The sequence below is a fragment of the Ambystoma mexicanum genome, chromosome 1p, assembly GCF_040938575.1.
Source record: "Ambystoma mexicanum isolate Mex_15411 chromosome 1p, UKY_AmexF1_1, whole genome shotgun sequence".
Taxonomy (NCBI): domain Eukaryota; kingdom Metazoa; phylum Chordata; class Amphibia; order Caudata; family Ambystomatidae; genus Ambystoma; species Ambystoma mexicanum.
In genome coordinates this window covers 838,213,719-838,237,893 of record NC_090921.1, presented here as the reverse complement: position 1 = coordinate 838,237,893, position 24,175 = coordinate 838,213,719, and the positions used below count along the sequence as shown (strand labels likewise).

General features: G+C 48.6%; 1 protein-coding gene across 8 annotated transcripts in view; it reads left to right on the top strand.

The window, feature by feature from the left end:
* Positions 1–24,175, top strand: part of ARHGEF2 (Rho/Rac guanine nucleotide exchange factor 2) — a 1,257,231-nt gene that overhangs the window by 1,107,660 nt on the left and 125,396 nt on the right. For all 8 annotated transcript variants that reach the window (XM_069652802.1, XM_069652804.1, XM_069652803.1 and 5 more), the window contains 2 exons: positions 20,587–20,654; positions 22,435–22,498. In XM_069652802.1, coding sequence (XP_069508903.1) covers positions 20,587–20,654; positions 22,435–22,498 — 132 coding nt within the window. The remainder of the gene's footprint in view (positions 1–20,586; positions 20,655–22,434; positions 22,499–24,175) is intronic.

Below are 24,175 nucleotides of genomic sequence, written 5' to 3'. Positions count from 1 at the left end.
GAATACTCTTGGCTTGGGCAATGCTTGATCTTTCTTCAACTGTAGATACAATGTTTAAACACTCTACTTCTTTTATGAACAATGGTTTTTCGTGTGAATACGAGGTAAAGTTTACTCCTCACTTAAAAAACAAAATTAGGCACACACAACCACCTCTCCACAGCTTTTATATGGTGTAAATGTTCAACAATGGTTTTCTGCAGCTTTCGTTATGCTTAATGAGAGACACGCGACGACTTCTTTATATAGTTGAGGGGTTTAACAATGGCTTTCAGCAGCATTTGCTTCCACGTGAGTTAAAGAGATACTTCTGATCACACTTGAGTGCTTTCTCTGGCCCGGTCTCTCGACTATGGAGCCCCTCTCACCCCTGAGACCCACGGCTTGACAACAGCTCCTCGCTTGGGCTCCTACACTGCAACCACTGCAATCGGGCTCACATGAGGAAAGGCAGCCTCCCTACGCGCCTTCTGGCACGCAGCCTCTGCACTTCAGAGTTTGGGGGAACAGAACCCTCACAGAACAAACAAGCTGGTGAAGAATGCCCTGCATTGATGATCCAGCGTCCCTCAGGTTCTCCCACTTCTGCTTGATTTGCCAACAATGTGTCTTCTTCTTTCTGCGTCTGCTACTACTGTACACGCTCCAGTCACAGTTCCAGCCCCTTCCTATTGCCTGCACCTGAGTGGGCCTTTTATGCTGGCCAGGTTCTTACAGGTGTGGGCTGTTAGGCTTAATTGCCTGACATCTACTACAGCATGCCTCTTCAGTCCTCTTCCTCGTCCCAGTACTCATGGGATTATGGAACTTGTAATCTCCAATGACACAGTTATTCTTTTAGGTACTTGCTTGATTTTAAGGTTAGATTTACTTCCCTTTAAGTCATTTAAAAATTAACCATTAGAATGTGTTGTTCCAGAGGAAGCCAGGTTACTTGAGGCAATATTTCTACTTTCTTTACATTATACCTTTGGGAGTCATGAGGGTGATTACCCTGAAATACCATGCAGTGTCTTTCTGTTTGTAAGGCTTGCCCAGATTTTATGGTACCTGTGCCCAGAGCCACAGATATTATATCTCGTTCCGGGGCATTATAATGCAATAAGCCATTTCCTGTTTTGGTAACCTTGAAAGGTTTTCCCTTTCAAAGGACAAATACACTGTCTCATCCTACAGGATCTGTTCCCCACCCTGGGCTTTGTCTCCTCCCAGCTGATCCTCCCGCAGTACACCACCCCCAAGGTCAGGCAGTGTCTAGCTTTCCCTGGCCACCTGGCAGAAGACTTTAGGGTGGGTTTCAGTGAGGGATGCGTGGGATTTGTTACAAAAGTGCTAAGGGTTACTGGTAGCATGAATCTTTTGGTTTGGAGAAAGGGCGGTCTGAGATATGAAAACCCCAGGCGGTTATTTCACCTTCATTAGTATGCTGCTTGTTACATTAAGAGCCACCCCAAACATCACTCATCTGTTGTGCCCAGTGAGGCCTGCTGCAACATTTGCCTGTTAAGTAAAGGCGTCTCTGGCAACGAATGTCGTTTTTTTTCAATTGATTGGGGTTACGTGCTAGAATCCCTTCTAGTTTCTCCCAGAAGCCTGCCCCAGCGTCTCCAACATGCCTCAACCCCTCTCACACAGCGCACACGCCAAAGAAATGAATCAGTAATGGCACCGGCCATGGTGCAGAGGCACTCCATACCTTCCATTTCAGGATGTTGCCGAAATCCTGCAGGGGTTGTGCAGGTGTTGATCATGGGGTGGTTGATGAAATGAGGAGAAGCAGGAAGGATGAGAGACGACGGACTGTGGTGTCATTAAATTGCTCCGCGAAGCAGGGCCTACCATCCATTGGCCTGAGGGGGACACAGGCTGGGGACGTTGAAGGGAAGCTCACCGACAGTGACAGAAAGGGGGCGCTGCCAGAGCTCATTCAACAGCTCTGTTCAAGAGCTAAAGAATAAACAATGACACCGGTTTCTACTGCAGGTGGTTCCATCGCTAACGAGGCAACGGGTCTTACTCCCCAAAGGCCGGGAAGGTGAAGGCACTCCACATCACGCCCCGTGGGGACGACCAGCTAGGACTCCGCATTTCGTTAAAGAAACCTGGTTGTTTTCGCAAGCATGCAAGGGGTATTTTTCTTATTTTAGAGCATGATGGCAGGGGAGTGGGGGTTTAATGAGGAGCTGGGCACAAGACACAATTTGAGGGGATGTCAGGACAGATCTGCACAAGCTGTGACGGCCTCCGCAGTGTTAAACTGCCTTTGGCGTAGGTGGTAATTCTGCCCGCTTTCTACCCAATACTTAGACTTACATGATTTTTTATATTTTCTAGGAGATAGCTTGCATACTGTGGAAGCTAGTTCCAAAAGCTATGAAATAACGTGTGTGTTGGCCGTGCGGACCCATTTTGTTTGCCTGGTCATTTGCCTCTGAGCTGTGGGAGATCTGACATGGTGACATATCCACAATTCATTATTGTGAGGGAAATGGCTTCCTAGCCTACAGCCCCTTTTGATCTTTGAATTAACTGTCATAAACTGTGAGCTGAGGTCCTGCGTGAGCTCCGATGCAGGAACGCAGATTAAAGGGAGATTCCAGCGACCCTTCTCCTTAAAAAAATAAAAAAAAACATCGGCCTCGGAGACCCCACCCCCACGGTGCGGTGTATGTTTGAAAGGGGACTGTTGCTAGCATCACATCTATGAGACGCCTGTGCTTGAATGCTTGGATCGGAGTGCCGGGTTTGCCATCAGGAAATGGTGGGAGGTGGCACTCTCTTTGTCCCACCCACTACCCCTGGTTATCCGTCATAGCATGTTCATGGTGCCAGGCTTGCCAGCTTTTGGAGAACCCTTAAAATGAAAACCAAGCCACACTGAGGCGACGCAGCTGAAGTGGTTGATTCAAAGTGCAATACCCCAGGAGTTCCTTGCGCTTCCGCCTCGGTCTGCAGGATATCCGTCATTGAGGAAGGAACTCCGTCATCGGGCTTGCTTCTTCAAGTGCCAATGGCCTCTGCGTCAGTGGGACGCGCATGGGTCCGGGCCGCGCATGGCCTTTCCTGGAGAGAGTCCGAGTGCCACCTGGTAAGAGAGTAATCCGAGTGGCCTGATAGTCCTCAACTTCTGCATAAGTCACTTTCCGGAACCTTCCCCCCTCCGCCACCCCCCACCATTCCCGACCTAATTCCCTTTCAACAGGATGGATTTGGGTGAAAAGCTGCTGCACACAACCCTGAGTTGATAACTTATATCTTAAATATAGGGAATACAGGTGGAATGCTGGATACAAAAATTCATGGACCTGTCCGACTGTGTTTCCTGCTTGGGGAAGATAGTGAAAGCCCGCGTGTGTCTATTTTGGAAACGCTTTTGTATAGGAAAGGGAATGTTCTAATTCCAGGGGACTTTGAGGGGATGGGGTTGGGAGGAGTCTGACATCCCTCTGAGTTAGGTCTTTTAACAACACAAACCGATCATTGACAAAAACAATAGTTTGGGCTTTTGTGTAGGCGAAGGATAGCAGGCTGTTAGTCCTGGCCATAAGATGACAACAGCTGGAAGTTGGTGTGGGTACCTAGGCATATGATGCAAGTGCCTGGCAAATGCCTAATGCCTGTACACAAGCCACACCAGGTAGATTGCCTGAGCTTGTTTGTAACACAAATTCAGTGCAAAGAACAGATGCAAGGACACACATATTGCTAATAGGTCAAGTGGCTGAAGGTACACTTGGTTAGGACATTTTATTCCACCAGGAGCTCCATTACAGTGGCGGTTAAGCCATTAACTGCCAGAAGACTACTTAAGAAGAACGTTGGCAGGGCCCATGGAGCACACACTTGGAAGTTACTGCTAGCACAAAGAGATCTTAGGAATAACCAAACAATGCTGACAGGCTGGGTCCACCTCCTCGCGTGCTCTCTCCCGTGTAGCTCTACTACAATGCCATCGTTGTGACTTATTGGTGGTGCTTTAGCACCATCTAAAAGTGCAATCTAAACCCAGGAAAAGGCGCAATATCAGAGCAGAGCAGCACAGGTCATTTTGTCCTCCATAAGACACTGCGCAGGAGAGGCTGGTGGGCACCCAATCTGTCTGAATCGTCCCTCGGAATTGCTACCTAGGGATCTGTACTCTACTTCTACTTGGCAAGGGAACTTGGAACTACCCCAATAAATGTTGATCGAGATCAGATCCAAACCATACTTTAGTCTGTATTTATAGGTTGTTTTGCAGGTGTTTTTGAAAAAAAAATAATTGTGTTAAGCTTGGAACGGCAGTATAGTGGTACGTTTTGATCCTTGGAGGTTTTTAGAGCTGGGGAGGACCTCTCTATACAGCAGCCTGATGTCGGGTTGAAAGCACCCTGCCTGTGGATTCTGGCTGTTCACCAGGGGCGTGTCTAGATGTGTCTGGTCTGGTGGTGTGCCCAGAGAGACATGACAATTACGGGACATTCTGTGGGCTTCTTGTAGAGCCACAACTCTACAAAATTCTAGGCTATGCACCTGTGCATTGCATTGCCCTATAGAATCCAATATGAGACCAAGGACACCTGACGTCAGTCTGCTGGGCATTGGAAGAAAGCCTGTTGACATAGTCTAGCCTAGAAGCAAGGGCTGTGGGAAAGCCAGCCACGCCACGTAGTATCTGAATTCTTTTCACAGCACTTGCCTAACATGGAGGAGTGGGACCTCATGTTATGCTGTGGTTGCCGGTCCAATTGAAGGCACACTGCTGGTCCTCAGACTGGCACCAACTCGCACAGCCTTGGTTTGGCCAAATTATTGGCTCAACGATTCGGGAAGGGGCCTGAACATTTTACTCTGGGCTTGAGCCCTTGACCACGCAAGTAAAACTATGTCGGTCTCTGCATCTCTCTCTCCTCCGCAAGCTAAGAGAGTGTGAGTGGGGAAAGTGGCTGTGGCTGTCAAAGCTCACACCTTGTGTGGGGAAAGATTGTGAGTGTGCACTATGCAGAATTGCCCCATGCAAAGGTTGGCAGCGGCTAACCTGTGCCCAGTGGCATAATTCCAAAATGCCGGGAGCTGGATTATCTGACTGGTGCCATGACTGGCAGTGCTCTGAAATGCATTCTATGCAGGTGTGCATCTCCAGTTGGCCATGGGCAATGTTGTGCCGATTCCATATGTATAGATCCATCTTTGTGTTCAGCACTGATGCACCCACATCCCTGTGGATGGTGCTTGGGGTGGGGGCAGTGCCTCCTTCACTGTCCTACTAGGTCCTCCATCGACTGTTCAACAATTTACTTGCAAATGGAACTAGCAGCCACTGTAATACTTGGGCCTCATGTTCTTGAAGTCACGCAATGTCGACTGAAGACACTGTAAAGCTGCTGAGATGCAGTTCATCAGCTGTGTGGGGTTACTAATCCCCGGGATAAGAGGAATCCAAGCTGGGCGCAGTGGATGGACCTGATAGTGCCATCCCATCTTCAAATCCGCTCTAACGTCTCTGCTTGTCCATGGGGTCATATTTCCTGTCAAAAGAACCTGTTTTGTGGGATGGAGAGGGCTGGTGATATTGTATGCACCCCCTTTCCCGCCCTAGCAACACAGAAGCACTGTTTACCTGCTGCAGGTGCAATCTATTCCTCACATGCTGTTGGCCTCCTGTGCAACTGCCCTCTCTTACTGTGCCTCACAATAGGCCTTGGCGAGGCACTGAACTGGGGCATGCTGGCACTGGAGCAAAGTGTACACCGGCTGTTCTGTGTTACCTCTGGCTTCTTTGCTCCAGTTTCCCACACTGAGATGTACAAGGTCCCTCTGAAATGCCTAGGATCCATCTGCGATATGCTTGCTCTCCCACTGTGAGATACGCGCTCTCCCACTGTATATCTCTTCATTTGTTTTTTGTTTCTTTATTCTATTTGTATTGCTCTTTTCTTTTACACTCCAGCATATACAATGAGCATAACATCATGCATGGCATCATTACATCCAACCACCAAACCTCCCCTCGTGTAATTCCCAACTGTTCATGTGTTTGAGGGTACTGGGCAAACATGTACACATCTATAGAAGTAAATTGGCACAGACCTAAACCGGCCGCTGTGCAACTGGCAGAGCACAAGACTGGTGTGAGCAGGCGGATGCTGCAGGCGCAGTGATAGAGAGACTGGTGATGGGATAGACCCATGAAACCGGCAAGCAGGGTCAAGATACTGAGAACAGTAAGATGAGACGCAAGCGGGTCAGGGAGGAGGTCTAATGTGGGAGTAGGTGGATGGGGCATCCTCTTCAATAAGGAGGTAGCGCTCGAGATTAGATGGGTAACGGATCTTAACATGAAGAGGAAGGGTGCTCCAATGGAGTGGGACAAAGCTGCAGATCGAGAAGAAGCACAAGGAAGCGGTGGAACAGAGAACATAGGAATTGAAGAAGAGCGAAGGATGCATGGAGGCGTGCCGTGAGAGATGATGGTTGCTCGGTAAGGGGTGTAAGTTATGGTAGGTATTTAAAGACGAGCAGTAGAAATTTGAAGAAGGATCAATTTCTCAACGTAAACCAACCATCTTGAAGGCGGTTTATGGAGGTGGGAGAGTACTGAGGGAGATTCCAGGGGGGTTGGGTAGAAAAGTTGAGCACCTTATCAAGCAGACAGACAGACTGGGTATTCCATAGCCCAACCTAAGAGTAGGAAGAGAAGGGCTGGAGTGCTGCCCGGTGCACGAGCAGGGCAGATGAGAGGCGAGAAAGCAAGAATGGGAATGAGGGGGAAACTCGAAGCATTGAGTGTAGTGTAGGACGCATGCTGGGAGGCATGAGCGGAGAAACCAAGTGGAAAAGAGTGTAAGGAGAAAAATAACAAGATACGCTGCAGTCATTAGAGTGCGGACGCACAGGGCTTTAGGCGACCAAAATACAAGCACTGGGGTAAACTCAATATGCAGTCATCAGAGAGCGGACAGATGTCTGATGCCCAGGCTCCCACCGTGAGATGCCATGTTCACTCTGTGAGATGCCCATGCTCCCACTGTGAGATGCCATGTTCACTCTGTGAGATGCCCGTGCTCCCACCGTGAGATGCCATGTTCACTCTGTGAGATGCCCGTGCTCCCACCGTGAGATGCCATGTTCACTCTGTGAGATGCCCGTGCTTCCTCAGTGAGATGCCATGTTCACTCTGTGAGATGCCCGTGCTCCCACCGTGAGATGCCATGTTCACTCTGTGAGATGCCCGTGCTCCCACCTTGAGATGCCATGTTCACTCTGTGAGATGCCCGTGCTTCCTCAGTGAGATGCCATGTTCACTCTGTGAGATGCCTGTGCTTTCTCAGTGAGATGCCATGTTCACTCTGTGAGATGCCCGTGCTTCCTCAGTGAGATGCCATGTTCACTCTGTGAGATGCCTGTGCTTTCTCAGTGAGACACCCGTACTCCCTCAGTGCATTATCCATATTCCCTGTGTGAGATGGGCACACGCACTCTTAGCTCCACAGACCCTCTGAGATGCACACGCACCGTAGGTGAGGCAAATGGGCATCTCTGATGCACCGGCTCATTGCAGTCAGGGTAAAGCATCCTGTCTTCAGTGAGCTGCACACGCTTTCCAACAAGAGGTGTGCAAACTCCCATCAGTAAGACACGGCCACTCTTTCCAATGCAGGAGACACTGCTCAATGACACGCTAAAGGCCCGCATCTCGAGGCCATTGTTTCGCCACTCTGGTAACTATATAGCACAATATAACAATATATATGTGTGTGTGTGTGTGTATATAGAAAGAAAGAAAGAAAGAAAGAAAGAAAGAAAGATAGAAAGAAAGAAAGAAAGAAAGAAAGAAAGAGCCAGTGATGGATGGGCCTGTTGGTGAAGGAGTTGCCCAGTTCATTACCATTGCACTACGTTTCGGGCATTGGGAGTGGGGTTGCATCATTATCTGAAAGGAGCCAATCCATGAACCACTGAGGATGTGTGCGTGAGGTCTGTGCTGTTAGGTTTTGGGGGTCTATATCGCACTCTGTTGTCATTTGCATGCTCTTGCGGGCCTATTTTATCTGCAGGGAAAGCGGGTTGGATGGGACAGAGAGGAAATGCAAGAAAACTGCTGGTGTGTCAGTGTGTGTAGATCAGAAGTAGCTGGGCTCTGTGTGAAGATATATTTCTAGGTGGAACTCCCATATTCCGAGGATACATGGTCTGGGGGCAGAGGTGTAAATTTCTGATGGTTTTAGTCTATATTGCTAGGAGGTGTTCAATGACGTGTGTGGTGTCATAGTCGGTATGCCTACTAAAAGTAAAATGTGGGACACCTGGCACAAATGACAGTAGCGGGACACAAAGGATCAAGAATACTGTTAAGGAGATCCAAGGCGCAGAGGTGCATTGTGGGGAATCACCTGGGAGCAAAATTACAAAGGGGAGAACCTAGAAGCAAAAGTGCAGTGGATACCTGTGACCACGTAGATCTGGAAGCAGCAAACTTCCGGGCAATATCAGTTTCCTGGCTGGGGGGTGTGTGTGTGTGTGTGTGTGTCTGTCTGTCTGTCATGGGCCACACCGCAAAATGCTGGCACAGATAGGTGCGGCAGAAGTCTCTCTCCTTCGAGGTCAGCCGTATTTGCGGCCTTTATGAAGTTGATGAAAAGAGCTTCATTTTGTAGTCTGAATTAAGACCCGCCTTTCCAGGGGGGCTGAAACCGCATCACAGATTTTCTCCTTACACACATGGAATGGCCTCCATTATTTGCCCCCAAGATGTGTACCTTGAGTTTCTAGGAAGAATGGTAAGATGAGATTGGCAAACCTATAGTTTTGACCTTTGTTATTTATAAATGCCAGATAGCTTAACAAAGCTGCACAGGGTCAGCCCCGTCACCTGCAGGACGCGATAAACAAATATTCAGACTGACCAATGTGGAAGAGTTGTTTTTGCTGGGATGCGCTGCAGCCTCTTTTAATACCTCTGGGGGCTTTCTAGATCTAACACGCAGGGTTGGCATTTGGGGGTTGCTACCCCTAGAACCTCTCTGCTTCCCCTAGACCTGTCCTTGCAACCCCTGGGCCACTAAACCAAGAGGCAGTGCCAAGAGCAGATATCTGTGTTGCGCCTGAAAAGGCGGTTGTAAATGCAGCTAAATGTGCCACAGCTTTTTTCACCTGGAATCTAGATCTCATTAGCTGGAGAAATAACAGGGATGCAGGAAAAGCCATGAAGCCGCCATCACTAACAGGTTGGCAGTCCTATTAGTGAAGAGTGCCTGAATGGTTGGATTCAGAGGCAGCACTGTCTGTGCAGCTCAGACCCAGTACTGTAGCAACAGGAAGGCTATGGGGGCTAGGTCTAGCTAGCTGGGAATGGGTGAGAGCAGTCTGCAGTACTGAGTGACAGCACAGTCCAACCAATCCACTAACAATTTCACCTGTCTGCATACACCCCTCAAACTCTAACCAAACACAACCACAAGCCTACAATACAAAAATCCTCACAAACTTCACTACACTGCAACAACAAAACAAACCATATATAGACTCGCACAACAGCACACGACGACTACCGACCGGAAAACACCCCAAGCCCAGCCAACGGAGTTACTGGGCTGAGGCGGGCAACAGCACATCACTGCTCTCTTGCACTTTTCCAGATTACCCCCACTAACTCACCCCCTTACCCTTTTTCAGAGCCGCCAGAGCACCAGGGGACCACTCCAGTGGTGATAGTGCGCGGTACAAGGATCCTTTAACATTAACACAGCATGAATGCAAATCTCATGAGGGTTTCTCGTGTCTGCTTTGCACATCCAGTGAGCCACTGGGCCTGTGATGTGAGGGGTGTGCCCCAGTGGCTTCTGCCACCAATCCTGCCTGGGCACGGTGTGACCTGACCCAGATCTCCCAGACATGCATCACAAGCACACTGTAGATAGACGCAAGGTGAAATAATGTACATGTAGTTGCCCTCCGACTTCTGTCATCTGTTGCTTCCTCAAGCAAAAAATATATATATTTGGAAGCTTAGCTCAGGGCCAGCACACATGCTTTGGGAACAAGAGGATGCAGTGTAACATGGGTTCAGTTCCTGTTCCAGTGCTTAGAAGCTGGAGGAGGCTGACATTAAGCAAGATATTAAGGACCCAAGAAAATAATAAAATTGGCCTTATCTAGGGGTGTCATGGAGCTACTGCTGCAGTTTAGGTTTTAAAATAAATAAATTACTGTGACCTGCAACACATCCTTCCCCTCTACAAAATCAAACGGTGTGTTACGAACCAAATAGGCAAAACAGAAAGGTGATGAGTGGAAGGTTGTAAATCATTCATAGCCACTGGCACAGCTCTGCGGAACCCTCCAGGCCATTGTTTTTAGTCTGTCAAGCCACTTCCTAGAGGGGAAAGATTATATGCAAATCAGGCTTGGTCAATGATTGAAGTGGGAGGGAACGGTCGGGAGCGGTGTTCCACTACTTTTCTTTTTTTTCTGTTTACCATTCCTTTACTTTTTACGACCATATTCACCATTCTATACAGGGGATGTCTTAATAAGAAAGTTTTAATTGGAGCCTTAGTTACTAGTCGCCAAGGGCCTAATTCACAGAGCGTTTTCCAATGGGATTGCGCCATTAGAAAACATTTCTGTGAATCAGGCCCTTAGACTTTTACAATGCCCCAACTGCAACACATTGTGACACGTTGCACTATGGTTGTTCGGGTTACTGAGATACAAAAACTTGAAATTAGGCGCTGGACAGTGGTTCCTTAGTATCCAATGAGTATCAATTTCCACACACGTTAGGTGTTTGCAACATTTGTTGATTTATTTTCCTTCAGTAATTCACACATTGGTTGTCACTCTTGTGACCAACATATTCTTTGCAAAAACTTCATATGTGGTACAGAGTACGTGATATACTTTTATTCCATTAGTGCCGTCCAGGTTTGCTGTTGGGGCAACTGATAACCCTTTGTTGAGAATGTCAATTTCAGTGTCACTTGGTGTATATTCGGACCAAGTTCACCTTCTTGAGCTTCGTTGCTCCAGTTGTGTCTTTGATCTGGTGAGCATAACTGCATTTTCATGCTCTTTGCTTAGGTTTCTTGATCCCTCCTCTCGTGCCTCTCGTGGTTGGTTTCCTTTTGGTGCTTGATTTCCCACTAAAGGGTCCTGGAAACTCACCTTATTGGTGTTTTGCTGTGTTTTGGTACCCTTCCGATATCTTTTGATCTCGTCTAAAAACCAATATCTGCCAGACCGGATTACTCATTTCTTGACCCCCTAAGTGGTGTGATAATGCGTCTCTTTTCTATTTGAAATTTAAGCAACGCATTAAAGAGAGAAACAGAAGCAGACTTTTTTACACTTTTGTAAAAACCAATAGGTTAAAACAAAAAAAAATAACCAATATCCTTTGGTATAGCTTGGTTTCGCAATGGTTATTTACCCGGAATTCTTTTCCAGATTTGTCTCTGGTTCATTTTGTACAGTGTATGTTGTTACAGTGGTGGGGTCCAATTCCTCATTGTTAGTTTTGTTTTCACCATCAACCTCTGAACTCGCTGGTGAGCTATTTGGAGTACTTTCCTTGGAAGTGTTACTGTAGCTGTCATCCTATTTAGCATGCAATGTATATATACGATTGTCTTCATAGTCCCGATCATCTCACGCAAATTTGGTACTGAATCTATCCAAATATACACCAAGTGACACTGAAATTGACATTCTCAACAAAGGGTTATCATTTGCCCCGACAGCAAACCTGAACGGCACTAATGGAATAAACGTATATCACATACTCTGTACCACATATGAAGTTTTAGCAAAGAATATGTTGGTCACAAGAGTGACAAACAATGTGTGAATTACTAAAGGAAAAATAAATCAACAAATGTTGAAAACACCTAACGTGTGTGGAAATTGATACTCATTGGATTGTAAGGAACCACTGTCCAGCGCCTAATTTCAAGTTTTTGGATCACAGTAACCTAGAACAACCCTTGCAAACATTGGGACCTTAGGAGCTTGGTCCCTCTGAAATCAACCTGACAGGCGGTAGGCAACGTAAAGAAGATAGCAACGCACACACTAGCGCAAGACCCACAGTCCTAACAAGCTCTCAAACCACCTTAACTAACATGTTGCACTATGCTTCTGCCTACTCTCTCCCCTGCCCGAGATCACAGTTCCACTACTTTTTTTGGTAGACTTCTACCACTGGGCTTGGTCCCCCTTCAAAAGGGTCTGTCCAGCCCAAACTGCCAGGTCGCAGAATTCTGCAGGAGACCACAAGCAACAAGGGAGGCCAGGTGTAACAATGCTAGGCTACTGTGGGTGCAGTTAGGATTTCTGATGTGTATATTGTTACTCTCATAATGGGGCCGTGCAGGGAATTGTGTGAGGGTGAGGACTTGGGGATCACACTGGGCAGTTCTGAGAAACCTGCAGACTCTAAATGTGAAAATTTGGGGACCGGGCTGGGGGGGGAGTCGTCAAAGGAGAAGTTACATGGAGGCTTCTGTATGGTTCTTGCACTGTACACCTATCACAAGGGTTGCCATGGGGGCAAGGGTCAAAGTGCACAAAAAAGTAGTGGAGGTATGTTCCCAGCTTGCCGGTCTCCCCAAATCCCAATTTCCCACGGATCCCATAATCACGCTGCTCCTCCCCTGCAATACAAACTCCATACCAAGGGCCCTGCCTTTTCTCTACTCCAACTCCCACCACTTTTACAACTGTACTATAAAAACTAAAAGAAACGCAGTGAAAGAAAATGCATCTTAAACGACCACCATTACTTTCGGTCATTGTCCCCCACAGCATGCAGCTTTATACACCCCCCCACCCCTCCTTTATAATCCAGGGCATCTGAGGGGACCTGCAAAGGACCAAAGCCACCCCTAACCTGCCCATTATCTACACACACAACTGTGCCTGCAGCCATGTCACGTTAATTGGTTGCTTAAAGGCAGAAGCCAAACGCTGATCACTGCAGGAGCACGGCTATGAGGGGCTCAAGAATGGGCTTCACGTGCCAAGCAGGCGACTGAAATAAACAAAAACAAACGAGGGACTGCAACGGAAATTGTCTTTAGAGCACACCCAGAAGGGCCAGGTTGGTAAGAGACAGCCACAACACAAACGTGTGCCTTACCTGCTGGGTTCTCAGCCGACAAAATGTAAGGGCAAAAAAAGCTGCTTTTACCAAAATGTAGAGGAACGTGATACCGTTACGTCCCTGCCCACTTCGACCTCTGCACGAGGGGCATTTCAAGGCCAAGGTGAGACGAGTACTTGGGGTCTATTGGATATGTCTTACCGGGGACATTTAAGGTGATATAACAGCAGATAATAGGTAACCAGCAGCACACTCAACTGTCAGAATAAACGCATTTGCGCTGCTGTGGCGCGGCGCGGCGCGTTGAGCCCGCTTAAGAGATCTGCGGGCAACCTGCACATTTGAGAAAATGCAGCGCAGACGCAGTCCTTTATAATACCGATGTGCATCATGAGTTCCAGGCGTCATTGCAGTGCTTAGGCAAGCGGCAGGGACCTGGCACGAGGCGCTATAGCTTGGCAGGCCTTTGCCCAGCGGCGCTCTTCCCGTTATAAAGCATGCCAAAGATTCCTGCCAGACAATAGCCCCTTTTAGCGAGAGCTAATCAATACCCAGGGAAACAAGGGCATAAAACGCTACTTGTTTGGTGCGGCTGCCAGTGTGCCGAGCCGCATGCGTCTGCCTTGGGCCCTTGCCAGTCACTTTTCAAGGCCTCTCTGTACCTTGTTGGCATTTCTCGGGCGTTGTGTTTGCTTGCTGCAGTGTTGGTGCCTTCGGTCCGTAGGACACATGCACGTCCATTGGCGGTCTCCACACACGATGTGTGTTTAAGGGGCAGTCTAGCGCAAGTGGCTGTTGCAAATTGACATGTTTTGCTTGTGCATGCGATTCCAGATGTTTGCATGTCTCGGTCACTGCACGTGCACCTGTGTTGCCATCTCCCTCCTTGCATGATTGTATCCTGGCAACTGGATGGGCGTCCTTGGCTTCCAGGGGGCGCTGCAGTGCCCCTGAGCAATGCTATATTCCAGTAGGAAATGACGGCACCGTTGGGGCATAAGGAACGATGGTAATGTGCCAGTGGCCCTCACTTTGTGATGAAGCGATGCAGCTGCTGGCTGGGCCAGGCAGGGTGTCTTTGGGTTGCTAGGCTGAAATGTGGAGCAGGGAACATTTGCCGTACTTGCTGTACAGTTTAGCGTCACCTGTTCCATTTCAGTTTTATTTTTAATTGCATATATGTATGAAATGGTATTATTTTCTTTCTTTCCTTAACACGTTTGTGTTGCCTATGGTAAGTGAGGAGCTCTAGGGAGACTGCCCGGCACACGCACAGCTCTACAGTGCGCAGCAGTGTGTTTGCACCCCCTCCCTCTGTGATCCCTGCCATGCCTTTTGCACCCGCTTTGGCTCTTCGAAGCAAGACTCCTGCACAAGACTCCTCCAAATCGCCAGCCCACAATACCACAATTTCCTGAGGCTGCAGTGCACTGCACCATTCTGTGTGGTCGTAAATGCTCGCGTGATGGCCTTTTCACACCCAAATGTCCATTTGTTTACTCTATTGTTGCACACAATCGAAGGGTACTGCCTGTGCCACTGTAATGCTTCTGTAGCCCAGGTGAGGTGCTCTGCTATTTCAGGTTGTAACTAGTTGGGGCACCGGGGGGGGGGGGGGGGGGGGCTGTGAGGGTGCTTGTTAGCAACCTGTCATTCACAGAGCGGGTGTCTGCAAAATGCGGCCAGGCACTGCCCTGCCCCTCTGAGCAAGACTTCCATACCAGCTAACGTGATGTGCTTGGGGAGATGCGTGGTGGAAAGTGATGTAACTGGCCAGCATGCCACGCGCCTATGCCACGCGCCTATGCCATTATGCACTTAATTGGACCTGGCCCTTGGGTATAGCTCAGTTGTAATACTGAAATGTAGTTCCAGGTGTAAGCACATGAGAACCGTTTCCCATGGGTGACCATTTTGGAGGAGCGCAACAAAAAGTATTTGTTAACTGTAAATGAGTTGCAAAGTGTTCCTAAAATGTGGGCCACACATGCAAAATGAGGGCCTCTTAAGAGATAGCGTGTTATGCTTTTGGCACTGTATGGACACGCAGTGCATCAAAATGCTGAGTATTGCTAATATTTTGAGAATGTTTTGGGAGCGATTCAAAACCACCTTAATAATTGTTTCTTTCAAAGATAAAGTACTATTTGTCCTACTCCCAGCCGGCGGGCCCAGCACTACCCTAAACTGGCACAGCCAGCACTATCCCAGGCCGGCTGGGTCTGCACTATCCCCAGCCGACAGGTCCAGCACTACCCCATGCCGGCAGGGTCAGCACTACCCGCACCCAACAGGTCCAGCACTACCCCCAGCTGGCAGTCCCAGCGCTACCACATGCCGACAGGTCCAGCACTACCCCCAGCAGGCAGGTCCAGCGCTACCCTAAATCGACACAGCCAGCACTATCCACAGGCCGACAGGTCCAGCACTACCCCCAGCCGACAAGTCCAGCACTATCCCCAGCAGATGGGTCCAGCACTATCCCCAGCAGATGGGTCCAGCACTATCCCCAGCAGATGGGTCCAGCACTACCCCCAGCAGATTGGTCCAGCACTACCCGTCCCCCCATCTGACAGGTCCAGCACTACCCCCAGCTGACGGGTCCAGCACTCCCCCCAGCTGACGGGTCCAGCACTATCCCTAGAAGATGGGTCCAGCACTCTGAACGGTGCTGATAGTTGGCTGCAGCCACCTCCTGAAAGTTTTGGTCCCTGGCTCATATTTTGCAAAGTGCTTTAAATGGAAAAAAAGAAGTGCAGGTACTCGCACGCTACGAAGCCAGACATTCCGACAGCGCTTTCAGCGCCAGCCGTTTTGGCGCAGCACCTTGGGCACAGATCCCTTTTAGGGACACCCTGTTGTTCGCAGGCAATCCCCAGTGAGATTAAAGTATCTGCCAAGGAGCACACACTTTGGCAAAGAAGTGTATCTGGGATCCTTTCACACACACTTCCAGTTTGTTGTTATGCATTGTGTTGGGAAAGTTGCAATAGCCATATAAAATGTCACTTTCATGTTTGCGCATCATAGCTGTAAACTACGCTTTAGAAGGGGGGTTTAATTATTTTTCGCTTTCATTGCTGCAGCTGGAGCCGTGTGCAAGTTTTCAGTCGAAGAAACATTCCATCACAACTCCAATTACTTAAACATTTACATATTAGAATAGGCACTGCTAACAACAAAGAAACCTCTTTATGTAATTTCCCAGGCTTTCCCAATCGATCCCTGATCCACCATAGGACACACATGGTAACAGGTGAAGCCCACTTAGTGAAACAGTGTTCTGCGCCTAGTGTGCTGAGAGCACAGGAGCTGCATATTTGTCTATCCTTTTCTTCTGCAGGGTGGGCCCTGAAGGAGACATTATGGGCACTCCGGGTGGTGGAGAGAGGAGGATGGAGAGGGTGCGGCTTTCCCTAGCAAAGGCTAGTCTTTAAAGTTATGATGAAGTGAAATGAAAAGCCTTCGTTTTCACTCTAACATAGTTGAGTACGAGTACTCTCTTTCAGATGTTGAGAATTGCAGGTACTCAAATGCTCAAAAATAAGAATTGCAGGTACTGAGGGCCGGGGTTGGACATGTGAAGAGCAAAGGGTTACGGGAACAGAGGCCACTTGTGGTAGATTGAGGGGTTGTCAGAGGAAATGCAAAGTAGTGCATCCTAGACTAGAATGTTCAGGTGCCACTTTCACACAGTTGCTAACCTTGAAGTTTGGTCCTCGAGTGGAATAAGAGTTACTGTCGATGTGTTTTGGCGGGCACTTTTTGCATGTCATGTGGCGTGTACATGGTGGACTTAGACTCTTTAAGGAGCAACCTGGGCCTTATAAAGGAGCAAAATGTTCCACCTTCTCGGCACCTTAAATGAGAGACTCCTATACTAGAGTGAGGTGTGGTCCTTTAGGTAAACATGTGCCATACGGCTTCCTGAGGATCTAATCCCGCTGGAATAATATTGTGTATAGTACCATTGAAGTCTGTTAAATCTTTCAGCCATACCATTCACTTGGGGATAATATAACAAAGTACTGCAGTGTAAGATGCTACTGGCTTTAAGAAAGGAAGACATCCGATCTGCGGAGATTTGCACTCCATTGACAGAAATGATGGTCTCCAGGAATCCCTCCTTCGAAAACAGTTCACTCAGGTGACTGGAGTGCTGATTATGAGACAAACTTAATTAGGCTTTCTCAAATTTCTTTTCCGGAGTGAGACCATTTAAGACCCCACGAGGCCCAAAGCTACAGTGTGCCTAGGCCCCTGGTGTTTAATGGGTGTGCAAGTCGGTGGGTTAGTCAAGAGTTTTATCTGCATCTGCACAGATGGAAGATGAAGTTTATTTGTGAACAAGAGAAGTACAACTGCTTGCCCGCTGGGCAGTCTTTAACTGGCAACTACCACGTTGCGCGCTTGGCAGCAGACAGACAAGGGAGCTACACCACGTGGTTTTGGGACACAGCAAGACAACCATTTTAGTTTGAAATGGCAAGATTTCAATCCTCAATGGTTTCCTCTTGTTAGCAGTAGCAATTTTTCTGTCAAATGACAGCTACCACCGCCTGCTACGATGCGCTGCTCTTTGCCCATATACAATATGTGCCCCCCTCCTTGTGTCCAGACTCTGGGGCCTGCAGTCTGATTCTCACTTTTCAGGGCCTGCTCTCTCTCCCCAGAAGCAGGTGCCAGTACCCCAAGCTGGCTATCCGTCTCTGCTGGTGAGGTCATTGACTTTGGCCGGATTGCAGCGGGTGAGGTCATACCCGCTGGCAGCAGCTCTGTTGCTTTTTCGGTTCCGTTCTGTGGTGAGAGTGTGCGCGCGCTGCCTCGCGCAGATAAGCAATGGCGTCGCCTCTCTGCTGGCCTTTTCTAGAGACACGCAGCAGACACAGAACTCAGAACAGCAGGCCCCTCTGAGCAAGAGAAGCAGGCCTAGCCTGGGAGGAGTTTCCGCTCTATATTTATGCAGGAGGAGGAAGTAAAGCCAGCCCAAGAGCAACAGATATGGCGAGAACCAAGTTTCAAAGGACACGTTGCAGGGTATGGATTGAAAACAAGGCCTAGAGCGCGTCATTTAAAGTGATGAATGTCCTCCTGTTTGATAAAGTGTCCCTCCACCATCCTGTCGGATGTCCAATAGCTGCATAAAAATCGAGCAGTCTGGGGTCTGTTTGCTTCATATGGCCATCGCGTGTGTGGTGCTCTTCAGTGGTGCAGTCTGGCTTAGTTTGTTGTCTTGTTTTCATTACACTCTTTAGCCACCCACCGGCACGCCAGGGTGTGGTGGTGTGGCTGGCACAGCAGGGGCACTATCGTGCCTACTTTTTCTCTTAACTATGGCATTTGAAGCCACGGTTTCTGTTTTCTTTTAAAGTGCTTTGATTTTTTTTTAACACCTACGGTGGGGGCTTTTTCGGAACTAGCCTCACTGTGCAACGTGAAGTTCTTGTCCAAGGCATATGGCTGACGATACTGGGGCAACGTTTTATAGCACCCGGGTGGACATGTCACTTTGTACCCCTCCCTCTCTTACAGTGGGGAAAGGATCGAAATGAAGATTGGATAAGCGGAAGTTCAAAGCAGCTCCTGGGTATCCAGCATTAACCAGCGACCAGGAGCTACCACGGGGGAATAAGGAGCTAGTACATAGCCTTCTACAAAACTGACTTCCACATAAGATGCAAACGTATAATTGTGTCCATTATTTATGACCCCCAATGCTTTAAATGTCGTATAGATGTGCCCTAATGTTTATTTATAGATTGTACCAAACGCACAGAATTAAATCCACATAGGTGTGTGTGGTAGGCATCAGCTGGCCTGGGGAGCCATAAGGAGCTCCTGGTAGCTGTTGGTGCCAAGCTAACCAGGCTCTTCTAGGCTAAAAACAGGAGCTAAATAGCTTCCAGCTCCCTACCATTTCGAACCCTGTGGGGGCTCATGCTCTCAAGGACCAAAGTGTGCCCCCTGATTCGCCTCGGCTGGTGACACAGCAGGCAGCTACCCTACTCGCCACATGGGTTTCCCTCTCTCGTGCTAGGGTACGGGGCCTGCACCTGAGCTGCTGGCACAGCATTCACCACACGTCCAAGCTCTCCTCACGCACCACACAAGCACAGCATCCAGCCCCTTTGCTCCTTTCCAGCTCTCTCAGGAAAACAATTTTGCAGTGATTGTGGAAGCAAATACACCAAATCAAGCAGATGTGGCTTTAAAAAGCACCAGAATACTAATTATTAAACCTACAGTTTTCTAGTATAAAGTGTGTTAGTTGTGGTATAGTTCGATTTGCAATAGTTGCAAAAAATGAATTTATGATAATAGGCAAAATGAGAACTGGATTAGCGTGCCACATGTCCAGTGTGCATTGCAGAGGTGTAACTATGACATCCCCAGGGCAATCAGTGGTATATCTTCCAGGTAACGGGCCAGCCGTCAGACTCCCATCCCCAGTGTTTCCTGTAATCTACCTGGCTCTACCTAGGAGTGATACAATTTCCAGAACGTTAATATGTAGTAGTTACATTGCGCGCTGGAACGCGCCACTCGTGTGAGTGGCTTTCATTCAGTGATATTGACCCATGTGGAAATAACCAGTTTCCAGCCATGACGCCAGTCTGCGCCTCAAGTATTTAGTATTTTGTATTTTATTTATTTGTATAGCGCACCAGGCCCCGGGGCAGCTGGGCGCATATCTTACAGCTATGAAGCTCTTAGGCAATACAATTACATCAGAGAGTACAGTTACACAATTACATAGTTACAGCAACAATAAAACAATACACAAGGATGAGTGCAATCAAATGCAAAAGGCATAACCGCAGCCGCAGACATGCTAGTAGGCACCCCTGTTCGTCTGGCAGTCAAGTTCATGCAACCAACGTGTAGATTTTCTTTTGAAGATATGGAAGGATGGTTCCGATCTAATGGACGTTGGCAGTGTGTTCCATAGCTTGGCCGCCTGTACAGGAAAGCTAGAACCCCCTGAGTTCTGCAGCTTAAATCTAGGAATGGACATAGTGTGGGCTTGGGCCGATCTTAAGGGCCTTGAAGAAGTGTGTGGTAGAGTCTGTTTGAAAGGTAAACTGGGGCAAGGTGGGCTCTAGCTTTGTGTGTTAAGGCTAGAGTTTTGAGAGCGATTCTGTGTTTAACCGATAGCCAATTAAGGTTACGTCTTGTATCGAATATATGTGACTTCTTTGGGATGTTAAGAGCAGCCCTGATAGCGTTGTTCTGTGTCACTTGTAATTTACACATGTTTCTAAGGCTAGTCCCTAGAAAGAGTGAGTTACAATAGTCGATTTTGGACATAACTAGCGTTCTAGCCAGGGTGATGCAGTTGGGTGTCGTGAGGAAAGGCCTACACGCGGTAATAAGCTTGCAGGTGTAAGCGGATGCTGCAACAACAGCATTGGTTTGTCTATTGAAGGATAAGGTGTCATCTAAATAAATGCAAGTTACAGCGGCGTACCTGTTGCTGATGGTCTGTTGTCGCCCCTTTCTCCTAGCATGCAACGTCACGATACACAACCGCTGCAAGGACACCCTGGCCAACTGCACCAAGGTCAAGCAAAAGGTGAGTGCTTCAGTGCATGATGAATTGATTTCAATTGGTCAAACCACGTTAAAATAAAAGTAGTATGCAAGTCATCTGACTGGGGCTCGGGGGTGGGGTGGGTTAGGTGTGAGTGGGAGGGTGCCAGAAAGGAGGGCTATGAACATTACACGGTTTATTGCACATGTCAGTTTTTTTAGGTCTGATCAGAAAGTCTTTTTTCAGCATTTATCAAACAAGTGTGCACGTGTTGGGTTGACAGCCGTAGCTGACCTGACCTTTTCCCCACATGCACCCGCGTTTGCCCAGGGTTGGGCACTTCTGCAAACCTCTTGGTTAAAGTGAATAATCGCAAAGAGTGCAAATGGACGATTGCATTCCTTAAATGACAGACGGCGAACACTCCCTCACCAAACCTTGCAGTGCGCCATGGATTGCTAGTCGTCTTTTCATTTCCATTGATGCCTGTTTTGGCTCCTATGCCCAATCCCCTTCCACCAGACTGCGTACCGATGGCCGTACAACTACACCCCTTGCAAACGTATCTTGCTCTCGCATGGGCACGAACCCCACCCGTACCCGCTGGCATCCATACCACAGGACCGATCTCCATGTGGGCGTGCCATGCCGTGAGTGCTACATTGTGCTGTTGGTTATCACTGGCATGGGGTGATGCCATCTATCGGCTTCCTTGTGCAGTTCCTTGGCTCGCATGCGTGATACCGGTTGCACGCTCCAGGGAATGCTGGCGGTGTACTCACCAGATCTCAGCTGAAACATTCTGATTGCACAAGCAGCGTGAACCCCACAGTTTCCTCCTAGTGCCCTGTCAGAATAAGGACTCTTGAGGCCTGCCCAGAGGTGCCACAGCAGTCTTTCACCGTAGGTTCATTTGAGGTGATGGTGGGCCACCTTAGCACACATGGTCCCCTCATCGAGTCACTGGGTTGTCAACCGCTTCCTCTGACTTCTCCTCGTTGATGAAAGCACAGAACACAATATGTCTATGTGGGTTTCTCTGGGCTCTTGGATCACTCGGCTTCGTACCTTTTGGAAGAGGGGTCCACCTTTGTCCCCATTCAAACTTCTGCCCCAAGTGGCCGTCCCTGTTCTTCCCCTTTCCTCCAGTTTGCCCCTTTCCTCATGTTTTCTGTGTGCCGCCCCCTCTCACCCCGCAGGCCTGAGCCCACCCGCGTTGCCTTTGCATTGTGGTCAGGACTCATGTGACAAAGGCGGCACGGTAGAGGCTTGTACTGCTAATGTGGTGCGGATTAGAGCTCTAACTGCGTGAGGAGGACCGTGGACTGCTTTCTGTCCCACTACAAGCCATACCGTTTTAAGAAAAGCGGGAGGGATACCATTACTTTAATCCGCCACATAAGGAATCGGCTTGAACCGATGTCAAAGGCCTTTTCCGGTCATCTGAAATCTACAGTGCAGTGGCTTGCAAACGACCAGGAGGAAGATCCTGAAAGCACGTTTTTGAGATGGAGGAACTGTTGCCACAGCCTTGCGCCGCTTGGTCTGAGAGTGGGATTCCTCTCTTAGGAAGGCTGGATCTCCAGCAAAATCCACTTGGCTAGGCCTCTGTGAAAGGTTCCTGGTCCAGATCTCCTGGCTGGGATGAATGCGAGCCAGCTAGTCTGCATCCAAGATCCATAGTGCATGGCATAGGAGCTGGGGGGCAGAGGTGGTGGCAGTGAAGCTAGGGATGCGGTTGATGCATGGCACAAAAGTGCAGTGTTGTATTTCTTGGCTCGATGGCGCGACTCAGCATCTCTTCTCGTTCATTCTTCCCCAGGTGCAGAAAGCGGCTCTGCAGAAGAACAACTCAGCACTGCAGTCGGTGTCCCTGAGGAACAAAAGTAAGCCTGCATGGACGCGTGTAGGGATTCCTGCGCATGCTTGCTTGCATTTTAAGGGGGAAGTAAAGTCTGCATGGTCTGTTAGGCTGATTTTTCTTTCCTTCTTGTGCATCGTCCACCTTAAGCTGTGGTTGGACAGTTTTTCTGGTGGCACCAGCGCTTCAAATGAACAAAGGCTTGGAGAAGGCGTTTCCAATCCATAACTTGCCTGTTTATCCTTCAAACCAAGCTAAGGCTAGTTGTAACCTGTCTGTTCTACAATGTGTATATAGCAACCAGTTCACCAGTCTCATTTTCGTGCAAGATTCTGTTGATGGTGTAGTCACACATGCATATGAATACATACATATGCGTTTCTTTGTCGTGTTCTAGAGCGGCATCTGTATTTGTGTGGCCTTTTGATGCTTTGCATCATGCAAGTGAAAAGTTGCTCCTACGGGTAAGTTAGTGACTATCGGATCGGCTCTGCAAGGCAGGGCGGCGTAAATTGCTGTGGATTGTGCATGGGTCTGAATGTTCCTTTTTGTGCATGGTTTTTGGTTTGGTCTTGCTGATGGTGCTCATCAGGCTGCAGCTAGTCACCCGAGCGTGCGCGGGTTACTGTAAAGACACAGTTATGTTCCAAGACTCGGAGAAGCCTGCACAGACATGTGGTGTGTGCTACATGTGTGTGATGCATGTTGTTTGAGGGCAGATAGGCAGGTTGAGCGGTGGATTTTAGTGACAGCTTAAAGTTGCATACCTGGCATAAGATGCCATGGCCATTTGGCAATGTGCCAAGCTTCAGTCTTGCAGTGCTCTCCTCCACCCATACATGAGCGCATCAAGGTCTTTATACAGCTTAATGCAGGCGGCAGCAGTGCAGTGTCGCGGACCTGAGCGCAAACATCTTCACCCTATTGTGTTTTGATGTTGGGTCGCCCTTATTTCCTGATTCGCAGAGTCGGAATGAGAGGAGGCTGGGTTTTGTGTTCTTTAGGTGTGGGCAGGCCAGGGGATAGCAATGCCTGCGTGTGGCTGGAGTTTGGATCATTCATGTGGTGTGCCTTTTATTTTTCATTAGGTAACAGTGAGCAGCGGATCAATGCTGTTGCTTGTGTGTAGGCCAGGCTGGGCCCTCTGTGAGTTGGGTTTTGGGGTTTACTGAGACTCGAGCAGGTTTCCTGCTTGAGGGTTTGCGTGGTTGGAATGATGCGCCAGTAGGCGTTGGGGTGTGATTAATGAGCGCGTGCTTGAGTTGTGTGATGCACATTGAGTGCAAGACAGGGAATGTGTTCTAATTTAGAAATAAAGTCAAAGAAAAAATGTCTTGTGATTCTTATCACTGTTTATCGATTAACAAAGTATCTGGTATTCGTAGCCTACTTGAATGGAATTGCATTGATTTCATGCAAAGAGACCCAAAAGGACCAGCAACTCATTGGGCAAGGTGTGGCTCAACATCTCCGGAGTTGCTCGCTGTTGCCTAGCCCCCCCAAACAGTCTCTCTCTCCAGCCCTGAGCCCTGACTTGTTTCTTTTCCCCATTGTGTTCTCCCACCATCATCCTTTCCCTGCATCCAGCTGCCTTCCAATTATTTTGCCCATCAACCTCCGGTCTAGCCTACCTCCAGTCGTGATCTGAAATTTTTCCCACGCCTTCCTTGTATCCTCCCTATCTGTTCTTTGGCACCTTGAC